Raw genomic sequence first — 14,014 nt, 5'->3', positions numbered from 1 at the left:
CCCACAGCTGAATCTCTTAAAAACGGCAGATCTGAAGAACATGCTAAATTAGTTATCTTAATTCTGTTTCTGTGTTTTATTCAGCAGTCCCTACAGATCACCTTACACATTTCATCCCTCCAAAAAAAACATACTCAGAATTATTGTTGAGTATTCTGGTTTATTTTTATAAGCAGTCTGTAAAATATAAATTCGAATTCCTTCGAAGGAATTGGAATTGGGAATTGATTTTAAAAAGGAAGTGGAATTGAAAAACAGGAATTGACTCCGACCCTGGCATTATCCCATTACTCTCCCAGACACAGGACACTCCCTGAGCACCCCACTGAATTATTAAGTGGCTGAGTCATGTTAACATATAGCCCTACATGACTTTTATATACAGTATATGGAAAACTCAAATAGCAGAGCCTGGCTACCGAGACAATATCTGCACGCGCATATTAAGTGACTCATTTCGGGTTGTTGTGTGAAAAGATTGGTTTAAACAGCAAGAATGGAACCCTATTTGTAGTCAGTTCTCTTGGTCAGTGAGTGGGTTATAGCAGAGGACTTGGGCATTATAAGCTGGGTAGGAAAAAAATGGTTTGAAAAAATATATATAAAATGAAAGAAAATAGACTTTTCTCCTAAAGTTTTTAGGATGCATGTAAAGACACAACAACGGGGTAAACAATACCTCCTAAGTTACCCTGTTGCCCAGATAAAGCCACTGACACACAGACACATGAAGCAAAGCATTCTGACAAGACGGAGAAAGACAATTTGTGGAAATGCTCTTAGAAATTAGATACATGGATTACCTATTATAGGTGTTATTAGAAGTTCAGTATACAAACAAAATACCACTGGTAGTAAGGCGGAAAACGTAGCACAGCCTTGTAACTATGGCATTAAAGGGGCCCACTGTAAACATGTCAGTTCAAACAGCCGCATGTTGGAAAACTAACTGCCCCTTAATTTAGATAGTTGCCACTCAACATGTAAATGAAGCACTTTACAGCCACAAAGAGACATTTTTCTTTCAATATCAAGTTGCTTATTAGAAATGAATTAATGAGTCATACTTCCCACTGAAGACTATTTTTAAAAACATCTTTAATTCTTTATATTAATTGATGGCCCCATATATTTCTGCAATTCTCTTTATACGAAATTAATGATGAGGGGAAACAAAAACCATATCTCAATGGGAATATGTAAGAGACTGGATTCTATATACACTGCCTTTTAATCTCTGTTTTGGTTCTCTTAACACAGCTTGAATACTGCATGTAATTTATAACCTCCTACTACAGCAAGTTAGTCGCATTGTTTAAGTAGTTCAGTGTCCAGTTATATTTGCTTCACCCATTTAGAATGTCCAATTATGTTCCCTCTTTACAGCAACTCCCAATAGCAAATCAGCAGAACAGGGGGTCAGTATGCATCTTGCGATCCAACCGCCAAACCAATTGTATCTTTACACCCAGGACCTCGACAGCAGAACTACCAGCCCCAGGAGGACAACGGCCAGCCCTACATGTGCCTGTGTGCCAACAGGTACCTGCATTGTAGTGGCCACTGTAGCTCGGTCCCTAGCTAGCTTCCCTAACCCAGAGGAGCACCAAAGCTAATGCAATGATCTCTGCGGAATCCCCAGCAAAAATCAGTGACTTTGCACAGCCAGGAGGCAAACCTGCGTTCCCCTGACTGTATGACTCACTCTGCACATCACACGGTTCTGCTTTTACCAGGTCAGCCATTGAGAATCCTGCCACCAAAGGCATTGGCTTCTATAACTAATTTACAAAGAGGTAGTGGAGATAAAACTACATTGATCAGTCTAAATAACTAGAAGATAAGGGGTTCAATTCTCCAGGAAATTCTTCATAATTTAGTTTGCTGTAAAATATCACTGTTGGCACTGCGTTGAAATGTTGAAAGACACTTCATCAGATATTGAAAGTTAAATTGTATTTCCAACAATAGGAGAGATGATAAAGAGACCAGTCACTGTTATTTTAATTTTGAGAGACTGGAGTCCAACAAAGGCAGAAGGCACATTGTTAAAAACAATGCAGGCACCATTAATAAAACCCACAGAAGAACAGAAGACTATCACTGCTATTCTACCAAGCTGTGTATATTAGGTTCTGAAATTATTTGATAAGAACATAATTAGCCAAAAACACAAAAGGAAAACATCTATTGGGTACCAAGAAAACATGTCACTGACTTTCTAAAGGAAAATAAATCTAAAATGTTTAAGGGGAATTCAGGCTTTCAAAACTGTGTTTTATTCTGGTTAGTTTGTAATAGAGATATGGAAATTCAGAGTGCTAATCCATGCTTTAAAATGCATTTTCTTAACTCTGTTTCCACCTGCACTATGAAACCAGTCTACAATCCAATCTTAAACCAAAACATTACAGAAATATCAAAGGTGTTTGGTCTGCAACATGTTTTTTGCCATTAAAGAATAAATTCACCTCCCTCCAATATTTCAGTGAGAATGATTAATTTAAAGCCCTTCATTTTGTCTGCATTATTAGGTTGCATGATTGTTTTAGCCTCATTAGGCAACCAGTGTGAGTTAGAAAGACCGAGTTCTGCCAGCCTGCATTCCTGAATGGATCTGAAGTCCAAATTGAAATCAAATTAAAAATTTGTTATCTTACCTTGTGTGTTTTTCTTGTTGTTTAGAATCACTTTGTATATCATTTTCAGTTTAAGTCTTTATGCCGCGATGTCTTTTAAAACTGTCATGTGACTTCAGAAAGACCTTCTCTCTGAGTACAGCTGGTACACCAGAGTGTAACCGTTAAACTCCCCCCCCCACAACACTCTGTCCTCAGCGGAATTAAGGGTCCCCAAGTGGCTCACGTGGTAAAAACATGACTGGATCTGTGCAGGGAGAGTCATACAGTCTGGGGAGCGTCCTGGCTGTGCAAAGCCACAAGACTTTGCTAGAGATTCTGGAGGCAGTGTGGCATTGGCACTGGCCCTCATGCAGGTTAGGCAGGCAAAAGCAAAACCTTGTCGTGTTACAGCAAACTCTGCTGGCCAGACACCGAGTGAGTTTAAACGTGGACACCAGCAGGGCTGGCCTCTGTCTTCCAGAGGCCAGTAGCTCACTGATAAGTGCTCTCGAGTTCCTGGATGCAAAAGAGGAAACTGGCTTGGTTGTGAGAGAGGAGAATGCCCACTGAACCTTCACTTCTCCTGAGCTGCGGTGAGGGAAAAAAAAATATTAAACATTGAAAATCACATGTAAAACAATTGGCCATTCAATGCGTTGGAAACAAACCATGGTACAGTAGATGAATATGTGACATTAAAATAACTTCAGTACTGGTTATTCTCCTTTAATCCTACATATTCTAGAAGAGACTTGCTGCTTTGCATTCAACCAAGAAAGAATTCATGCAAGGTTCTCTCGTGACCCTCTTGAAACCTTGACCCTGCGCCCCCCAATTTGAGAACTTTTTGCACTCGAGCGGTTTCTGGTTGTATATATATATATATATATATATTTTTTTTTACATTGAAGCAGGCAAAGACCTTTATGTATCCATTGCTACATTTAGTCTCTCTCAACAGCCCAACCCTGACTGTCGACAGTCATTTTAATTAGTACAGAGAGAGAGAGAGAGAGAGAGAGTTCAGGATTAGACTCGATGAGCTGAGCTTCAAAACTCAACTAGTCTTATCTGGGGAATAGTCCTCTGTGCCTCTTGCTATCATTTGGCTTGGGGAAATGCAAAGTGGGAATTAAAAGGTATAAACTAAAATTAAGATAATCTCTAACTAGTATAATCTGAAATGTAGGTAATTGTTAGGCAAGAGCAAAACTCCTTAATCTCGATGGATTTTAATATATATATAACTAATGCATCCACCAGGATAAAAGGTTTTACAATCCTTTTTAAACAAAAGTGAATGCTATTAGGTGCATTAAGAATCTCGGTTCACACTAAACCTCTGCTACACAATTATATCCAATAGTATTCAGGTTCATACAATTGCAGTAAATGTAACTATTAACATTTTGGGTAACTAAGCCGAAATGGATTAATGATATTGATCATATCAATTACTTTATTATTTGTTTGCACTGTTAAATGCGGTGGCAAACCTTTCGAATATCGCACCCAATGAATCCATATATTCATTACATTTTTTAGTGTTCTTTATAGAAAGCCAACCAAAGGATTTTGTTTTGTATTCAGCATGTCTGACTTTCATTACAAGTGCGATAGAACCTATTGCCAATATTGTTCTTCAAACTACTTCCAACTTAAACAGTATAGACTATCAACTTGACTCTCCCTCAATGTGAACACTAACATCCACCTGGAACGCACTTCCACGACCCTAAAGACCCACTCCATCACTAAATTAGCACCTTTAAATCCAGTAAACAAAACTTGTTCTTGTAATCAATATCACAGAGTGTGTTGATGCCCTGGAGTACTGGCGCTTTTCAAATCCCATTACAAGTCTGTAAGCAGGAAAGTGTTTTGTGGTTAATAATATCATATGCATTTATTCATTGATTATTGAATTTTTTTTTTCTTGTTACTCAGCATCAGAAGGAAAGCTCTTGAGAAGAGCTGACTGATTAACGAGACGTTCCTAGTTAACAGCAGGAATTTTTTTTTTTTTAAATCTGCTTCAATTTCACCACCCAGCCCTCGTGCACAAGTACAACGTTCGATTAAAACGAGGTACCAGCAGGGATTCACCAGCTTATTGGGTGCAAGTTTCACTTCCCCCTGCGTGCTGGTTTTAGACATCAGTAGATGATTATATCAGATAGATTGCTCAGGATCTTACGGACAATCAGAGCCCCAGTTTGGTCAATATCATATCTCAGACATCTCTAAGAATACTGTTCAAGTCACAATCAGACACATAACTCAGCCACCTAACAGTACTCTCTTCAGAAACCCTTTCCCATCTTCAGTGAAAGTGCCAATAGACTAAAAGGTTTCATAGGAACAAAAACACTTATAGTTGGAATTGGCTTCTTGTATACAAACTATAAAGTAGCATATACTAGAGAAAGGACAGCCAACACCTGTGTATTGGTTAAATTGACACTCATGGAACAAACATATATTTTTAATATATCTATGTATTTAATTGATGTGTATTACAGACTAATGAAAATATATGGTGCACCATATATTTTCAACATATAAAAGAAATACATGGATTACAGACTAAAATATATTCAAAATATATCCCATATATTTTAAATATATAAAAAAGGGCCAATTTCTATATATGAAAAATATAAGGATCATACTTTTCTACCGCATATTAAAAATATATGTTTTTTTCCATCGGTGCTTGGTCTCTTAACACTAATCTCTCATTCAGCAACCTAAAGTCCATTAGCAAGAAATGCCATTTATATCACATTTGTACAATTTCTTTGCATTGTGAATTGTCTGTTTGGGATGTGCGGCACATTTTCACAATAGTCCAAAGAGCACGCAGGACACTTCTTGTGATCAAAAACAAAATCAATATAAAAAAAATAAAATAAAAACAGTGCTTGATTTTGGTGCTTGATCTCGATTTGGGGCACTCGCAGGCACATAATATAAAACATAAGTCAGTAGCTAAGTATCTACGATGTAACAATTCCTGAGATATGATGGTAGGTATTGAAATTGTCTCTTAAAAGACCAACAGACCCAAGCAGGGTTATCATACCACCACCCAAAACTACAAAATCATGTGTACAAGATTACATTTTTCAGACTTTTGCTATGCAAAGTCACAACATATGAAAGAAAGAACAGTAATCCTAATGCATTAATGTAATGGGACTTGTAATGCAGTGTAGGCTTTTGATGTTTGGATTCAGAGTGATTTGTAATTACAATAATATCATTCAGGCTAAGCCACAAAGACCTGGTGTGCTTACTGTTGGCTTGATAATCCATGTAATTTGTTTCAGAGAGCCCATCGTTGAGCCTCTCTTTGAAAAAAAAACAGAAAATTAATTTTTGCCATATGTAGCACACACTTAAAGGGTCGTCGTTCCATTAAAATAAAAATGTACTTGTTATGAGAAAAGAGATCCATGAATTAGCCATACTTGTCAATTATGTTGAGCGCTTCTGGGTTCTGTTGATCCAGTATCGAGTTATCTGTCTCTGAGCTTATCTGGAACTGCTAAGGACTGCACAGAACTCAACACCCTACTCAGGGCAGGAGGCAGTCAGCTTCTCCAGACAAGCACAAGGCAAGTTAAAAGCCGGGTAAAAACAGATGTAGAAAACAACTCAATATCAATATAAGAACCCAGAACCATTCTCAATGACTGCAAACATCATAACACAACACAGGGGGTGGGATGGACCAAATAAATAAAATGACAGTTGAAGCTAGCAACTCTTTAAAGGAAGAAGGTTCATGTTGAAACAACCCATTTTATATATTGCAGATAGTGGGTGTTGTTGAGATGTTTTGTATCTTTACCTCTTGCAATTAACATTTGAGTATGTTTGTAAGTGACTGTCATTGAGCTGTTGGACAAGGATTTACCACAAATTATCCTAACGACGTACATAAGAAAATTTAAGAATGAGAGGCCATTTGAACCATCTATGCTTGTTTCTCATGGCTGATTGATCTCAAAGCTTGGTCAAGTTGGGTCTTAAAGAATCCATTTGATTCAGGATGAACAACATGGCTAGGAAACCCATTCCGTACCCTCACCATTCTTTCTGAAAAGAAGTGTATCTTTCCCTCTGTCCTAGTCTCCACTTCAATTGCATCCTTCTAGATTCACAATTTAGTCACCTTGCAGCAGTGGTATGTCAAATTCATCCTCTGCCCACAGTGGCTGCTACACCCTACTGACAGTGCTATGGCAGGGCTTTTAGCTAGTGTTCTTTCTTTCAGTGGTAATCAGGGAGATATGCTTATAATACAATGCTAATGAGGCTGCCTGCTAATTTCGATGTTCCTTGAATTTAAATGAGAATGTGTGGCTTTGTTTGTTTTGTGGTAAATTTGGAGGAAACACAGCAAGGCTTGGCTGAGAGTCCAATTAGCTGAAAGGAGCTCTCATGGGTTTTAATTTTATACCTGAAACCGTTTCTCATTAGTTGTGTCAATGTTGTCCTTTCTTCTAGTGCAGCTTGAAGTTAACTTCGGTAGTCTAAAAGGTCTGACTTACTCTACAATTCATGAAATTGTATGCTAACTTTGGGGCTCCCTGGAGTTCCCACAGTTTTGAATAAATAGTGCATTGAAGCAGTGGATTGCCAAAGTCTGTCACTATTTGTAGTTTCACACAAATGAGTCTCTCACAACCCCGTTTACACAAGGCAATATTAATAACTACTTATATTTATCTCAACTTCTGACTCATTTAAATATTTAAATATATATATATATATATATATATATATATATATATATATATATATATATATATATATATATATATATATATATATATACACACATATATGTAATGTCCGCCTGTGGGTGGAGGTTATAGTCAAAATTACCCACCTCAATATCAATTTAACACATTTGAGTTCTCATTTATTCCACAGATTAAGTGCACTCCAAAACTCTGCCTGTGCTGATATTGCACATAAAATTTATTTGTGGATAATAACTATTTTTATATAGCGCCTTTCATAGTGTGTGTGTATTTATGTAGTTTTAAGAAGCACTAAACAGTAAACACAGCCTCACGAAGGTGCACCTGCTCCAATGTGCAAGATGTTACAGTGACTAGGGTGTGTGAACTATGCATCAGCTGCAGAGTCACTTACAACAACATCTCAGCAGAAAGCCAGAGCACAAGGAAGTTAAGTGACTTGCTCAGTGTCGCACAGTGAGTGAGCCTGGATTTGAACCGGGGACCTCTTTCTTTCACAGCTGGACCACATAGCCTCCTATATATTTTGAGAGGTTTGGTGTGTCTAACTGAAATGTCTCAATAATATACTCCTTTCTTGATCCGCTTTGAATTGACAAGCATATTTAAAATTCTAATCTGGACTCACTAGCTATGCAAAAGCCCTTAATCTCCCAGCAGAGCACTCGAGTGCCACAATGGGGTTCTTCCGTAGATGAGCAAGGTTGTTATTTCCCAAAGATAATTCTGCAGAGGAGATTTAAAGCATGCAGGCTCTGTTCCATAGAGATGGGGCACATGCTGTGGTGGGAATCGAATACACAGTATGGGATAGCATAATCATTATTATACAATCTCATTTCTATATTTCCATCATGCAGCTCTGCTGGGTTGTTTAAGAGATAATGGAGCCAGGTGCTGGTTGTTAATTTGTCTAGTGAGGTTTGAGACAGAATACAAAAAAAAATAAATAAACTGAATTGATATTTTATTTAAATGTATAATCAAACAAACTACAAAATTATATCGCAAGTGTCTACTGGAAGCCATAATAGTAGTACAGTAGATTGATTTTTGTAACACTACAAAGCGGTACTTAATTCAATATGCCAGCGTAACATTACGCAGCAGGTTTCATTTGACTTTATGAAGAAAAATGTGTTAATTCTATATGGCGATGCAAAACATTTGGCCGTAGCTGTACATTTGATCGCCTTTGCAGGGGAGTTCTTAAGTAAGGAAATGTTAATACCTTTGAGCTATAGAGCAGCTCAAATATTTAGTAAAGGGTAGCATTATGTAATCTTAGCAAACCTTCTCTAGTTTAAAAAAAAAAACACATGAATGCAGGACTTTGTGGAGTTTGACACTATTTATTAACGTTTTTAGCACAAAACAAAGCAAAAATATCAATTCTGACTGTCACCAGCTACACTTAACTGACTGAAATACATCGATAAATACTGAACAGACATGTAAAAGCATATATACAGGAGAAGCTAATGGTGTAGCTGTTGAAAGCAAGGTCACAGGGGTGTCTGGGTCTACTTTCCAGGGTGTAGGTTTAAATAAATAAATATTTGGGCAAAACATGGTTAGCCCAAGTGTAGTCAGTGGTAGGTGTCATGAATGTCCAAAAGGTCATTTTAATAACATTTTTATTATTAGAATTGTAAATGTAACATTTTTGAAACCCAAGTCCAGGACCAATTTCCCCGACAAAGAACCAAAGCTTATTAGAAATCAGCTTAAGAAAATGCTTTTTTTTTTTTTTTTTTTTTTTTTTTTTTTTTTTTTTTAAATGTCCTGTTTTACTTTTGAATCCTTTTATTTCTGTAACAGCGTGGCAAAACCCTGACGACTAGCTAGGCAGTTATTACATTGAGGGAAGTATGTAGATTATACTTTGGCCAAGGAAAATGGCTTTCTTTTGCAAGAAACAGATCCACATGCATTAGATAAAAAGCTCTGGGCTGACTACACCATTGTGCCTCCTTACATACACCAAAAATCAGACTCATCTCTTACTACTACACACCAGCCATTAAATTATTACACAGGAAAACACAGGAAATAAAGCGTACAGTGCCCATAAGTATTGTAGAGTGGTTCATTAAAAGGACAGGGCAAAACAATGCACTACATTTGACATCACAAAATACGACTAGCAAGATAAATCATGCGACTTAACTCAAAGTGGTTCAAGATAATCATTTGGCGGTCAGTTATTACTGATATTAAATACATAAATAACTTGTACATTTTCACGAACCCCATATTAGCACTACCTTACATTAGATACATCATTATGTAGTCCCAAGAATTGCATGAATCAGGGTCTGTAAACTAAAGCACATAATTACAATGACTATATAGATTAATTAGTTTGAACTAAACATGAACAATAATACATTTAGAAAAGGATATACAGTTCATATCTTTGCATCAAAATGTTACTTCAAATGTTGGTATGACTAAGGCTGTATTTATTTATTTTTTTAACCATTGCTGTGTAATATGTAGTTCCCGTGAAGATTCCCACTTCTGAAAGAAGTGTAAATATACATATTTTATCATTGAAAAATACATAGATCAAACATTTTTCTTTACTGACATACTACCTGTTGCACTGCATTCAGGAACCTGGCAGCCGGTTTAGTTTGCTTCCGGTAAATGATTGAACACACACTGCAAAGAGCTGCACGATTTCTTTAAAATATCTTCAAAACGGAAATATTTTACGTATCTTGCTATAAACATTAGGTTTAAAATCGTGAAATATCTTTAAATACCTATTTTTAGACTGTGAAATAAGCTTTTTTTTTTTTTTACTGTTTATAAACGCATCCCTAGCTATGACCTCCTTTCTGACAGACATCTCAAACCATTTCCAACATTTTTTTCAGTTTAGATATATTTTGACTGTTCTGAAAAGGTCCGTCTCAAACAGTCTTCTTTTCAAAAACTTCCACTTACTCTAGCAATTCCAGATGCATGGTTTAAGAATGTCCCCGATATAGCCCAAAAACCTAAACTCTTGTTTTTGCTATACCATACCTCTGTTTTACCTTGTTTTCAATATGCTTTATTACATTCCGCAATTTTTTTTTTTTTTTTTTTTTTACTAAGGGATGTGCCTCAACACACACCTTGTCCAGGTACATATAGCAGCAATTATTCACAAAAGGGCAATTTTATTCAAAAAATGTGGGGTTTGTTTGGTTAGTTTTTTTACAAAACTGTTTGCAGAAAAGATATTGAAATATTTACTGCCTAGAGCCAGAATGAACGAATGAATAAATATATAATTATCTTTAGACAATTCGTCCTTAAAGCAAACCACAGGCCTGTAATCTAAACCAAGCATGTCCACCTACTTAATCTGTTCACCAGATAACAGTAAATAACTTCAAATTACATTTCCTCATATTTTGTATACTGTCCTCAGTATGGTTCCAATCGGTTCTTATCACAGCGACTCAGTTTTGAAATCCTTTTTTTTTTAATCCAATGATTCAGGGTTTTTCAATTTGCGAATGTCAATTATTGTGGCGAGCCTGAACGAGAGCAAACACTCTTCATATAGTACCAGTATATTCAAATGGCAGCGAACTTCACGCCAATTTTATACACCTCTTGTTTGCTGAAGAAAAGGGAAACCGTGTAGCAGAATGTGAGGTCTGTAAGGATTTCAATACAGTGCCGTACTGTTCATTTGTTAATTGAAACTATTTAAATTAGTAATGCTACCAATTGATAATCCCTTTTCTCAAGCACTCCCTGCTCTCTAGTGTCACCTGTGCTAGACTAAAACAATGCTAACATAGTAGAGGAGGTTATGAAACTGTCGCCATTGCAGCTCAACAAAGGAGTCAGCAGTCAGTAGCAGAGGAGCGAGAGCCAACATGGCAGACACCAAGCTGCAGTTTCACAACCTTCTCTGCACAACCTTGCCAATCAGAGCACATTGACCATTCAGCTTTCCAGCCCCCTCCCGTCCTTGGCGGGGTGCTCAGAGACGTGGCTGAGGCAGGTGTTGTTGTAGCGGGAGGCGCGCAGGGACAGCAGGCTGCTCTGGCGGTGTCTCTGGGGCCGCAGGTAACCCTGAAGGTGGACCCGGAACTTGTGGTGGAGGGAGGCATAGATGAAAGGATTGTAGCAGGAAGAGCTCATGGCCACCAGGTGGCAGGAGACCTGGATGACGTTGATGCAGTGTTTGTTTATGATGCTGAAATCCACGTCAAGATCTCGGATCAGGTTGAGGACCTGAAAAACGAGAATCATACCACTTTATCCGAGAGCTGAATAAAATTCCCCTGCTCACTTTAGTATGTATTTTCTCCCCTTCTTACTGTTTAAATTACTCCTTGCTTTTTATCTAACTTGACTTTCACTTTTTTTTTTTTTATTCCAGTGAACATCCTTCTACCAACATTAATCTGTCATGCTGTATGTGGAAAATCATCATCCTGATTTGAAGATAAAAAAATATATAAGCAAGGAAAGAACCACAAGATCACCACCAGCGATAATATTGCTAATTGCCTCATTCCTTTACATTTTTACTACTTGTGTGGGTGTTCCAAAGCGTTTTCATTTTTCATATTTGAACAGCCAGCTTGTAGCAGGGACGTTATGATGTTACTATCGTAAGTAAATATCTAACTACACTATGTGTGATATAAACACAGCGGTTTGGGTGTAACTCAAGAACAAATCAATTTGTTAGTAGACACAAACAACTTAATCACAGAGGCCTGGTGTTCCATGTCCCGCCACACTCACTTCATGTTTTTACAAACCATTGTATCTCATCTTTATGATCTTGAACTTTTTAGTGTGCTCAATTATTTTACCCCTGATTTTTCTCCCCAATTTGTAATGTCCAATAATTTTTCCCCCTCACCCCAGCAATTCCCCACACAGCTCAGGGGAACTGAAGGTTCAGTGGGCGTCCTCCGATCCCACGACCAAGCCAACTTCCTCTTTTACACCCAGGAACTCGGGAGCTGATGTCAGTGAGCTACTGACCCCTAGGAGGACAAAGACCAGCCCTGCAGGTGTCCGCTTTTAAGCTCATTGGGTGCTTAACCAGCAGGGATCACCAAAGCGACGCTCCCTTCGGAATCGGCAGCAAAGTTTGGCGACTCCGCAAAGCCAGGACACGAACCTGCGCTGTATGACTCACCATGAACATTGAATACATTTTTGAAGTTACAGATGAGTTACCTGCAGAGGTAGCCAGCAGAGGGCGAAGGCCAGAACAGAAGTGACCAACAGCATGAAAGTCTTGCGTTTCTTCTTGTTCCATTTGGCCTGGTTCTGCTCCACAGCTCCTGGTAGGCAGTGGTGCTTCAGATGAACCGTGATGGCACAGTAAGATACAGTGACGGAGAGCAGGGGGATCATGTAGGACATCAGAAGCATCAGACAGGAGTAGAGCACCCTTAGCTTCTCTGAGCCTATCCAGAACTCCTCACACACAACCAGGTCATGGCCAATCTGGTGCAGATCCAGGTAGCTGGTGTGAACCGACGGAGGAGCAGCCAGAACCAGAGAAAGTGCCCAGATGCCCAGCACAACCATCCCACAACACTTGAGTGTGATCCGGCGACGAATAGGGTACGCCACCACCACGTAGCGGTCCACCGCGATGGCTGTCAAGGACAAGACTGAAACATAGACGGTGGCGGCCTGCATGAGCGCAACAAAGTGGCACATAAACCGGCCAAAGAGCCAGCCGTGAGCCTCAAAGCCATAGGACACGGTGAAAGGCACACAACACAGGCACATGAGCAGGTCAGCAGCAGACAGGTTCCCGATGAAGAAGTTGGTGGCGTTGTGTAGCTTTTTATCAGCTACAATGCAGGCCAACAGAAAGGCATTGCCTATGCAGGCCACAGCCACCAGGAGGCAGTAGAGCGGGATGAAGAGCATCTTGAAGCGCAGGAGAAGCTGGTGGCCGGAGAACATGTAAGACGGGTCACTGTAGTTGCGTGGGCCAACCACGGTATCCACACTAGTAAGACTCCAGTTACCCTCCTCTCTCAGGTAGGTTTCCATCCCTGCCCGTTTGGTTTCCAATTCCTCTGCAGAAACAAAAATAATTGGGTTTGGCCTGTTTGAAAAGTCACACCATTACTATGAGATGAGAACCACCAAGAAAAGGACAGATGAATCCATTTTCAGCTTGTGTGAAAATGAACAATGCTTTTTACAAAGTACCGTATTGTACAACTTTGCAATTGTGTGCAGTTTAATGCAACCCTTAGGCATCACTTTACCAGCCACGTTGGTGGTCTTAAAATTGATATTTTATATGTCAAAGTATCTTGAAGTCTCAGAGCAAGAACCTGTGAATTTCAATGACAGTTAGAATTGCAGAAACGTCCTGTGCATGGGTTTTAACAAGCACATAAACTGTCAGCTTCTCTTATCGATTCTTTTTTTTGTTTTTAATTAACATGCAACTTGTTTGATTCCTGTCTCCGATTCTAACTGATTGCAAAAGAAGCTGAGGACATATGACAGGTGATAAGGGCCTCGTCAATGCGGTAAAGCAATTAAAGGCAAATAGAATGTTAGGATATATTGCATAAACAACATAAGGGGTGTAATTATTATATCAGTGGCACTGGA

General features: G+C 38.7%; 1 protein-coding gene across 1 annotated transcript; it reads right to left on the bottom strand.

Moving 5' to 3' along the window:
* Window positions 1–10,229: 10,229 nt before the first annotated feature.
* LOC121303901 (prolactin-releasing peptide receptor-like) lies at window positions 10,230–13,464 on the bottom strand. The gene is made up of 2 exons (XM_041234757.1): window positions 12,605–13,464; window positions 10,230–11,641 (listed from the first exon to the last, which is right to left on the bottom strand). Exons 1-2 carry the CDS (start codon window positions 13,436–13,438, stop codon window positions 11,351–11,353), a joined length of 1,125 nt encoding a protein of 374 aa, XP_041090691.1. The 5' UTR covers window positions 13,439–13,464; the 3' UTR covers window positions 10,230–11,350.
* Between the last annotated feature and the right edge of the window lie 550 nt (window positions 13,465–14,014).

Source organism: Polyodon spathula, chromosome 35, assembly GCF_017654505.1.
Source record: "Polyodon spathula isolate WHYD16114869_AA chromosome 35, ASM1765450v1, whole genome shotgun sequence".
Taxonomy (NCBI): domain Eukaryota; kingdom Metazoa; phylum Chordata; class Actinopteri; order Acipenseriformes; family Polyodontidae; genus Polyodon; species Polyodon spathula.
Note: the sequence above shows the minus strand (reverse complement) of the source record. Positions and strands in the feature narration are given on the sequence as shown.

What these genes read in the sequence shown, in the direction of transcription:
- LOC121303901 (XM_041234757.1), bottom strand. Translation starts at nt 13,438, where the DNA reads ATGGAAACCTACCTGAGAGAGGAGGGTAACTGGAGTCTTACTAGTGTG. An exon ending in TCTGCTGGCTACCTCTGCAG is followed by an intron (nt 11,642 to 12,604) that starts GTAACTCATCTG and finishes CTCGTTTTTCAG; the next exon opens with GTCCTCAACCTGATCCGAGA.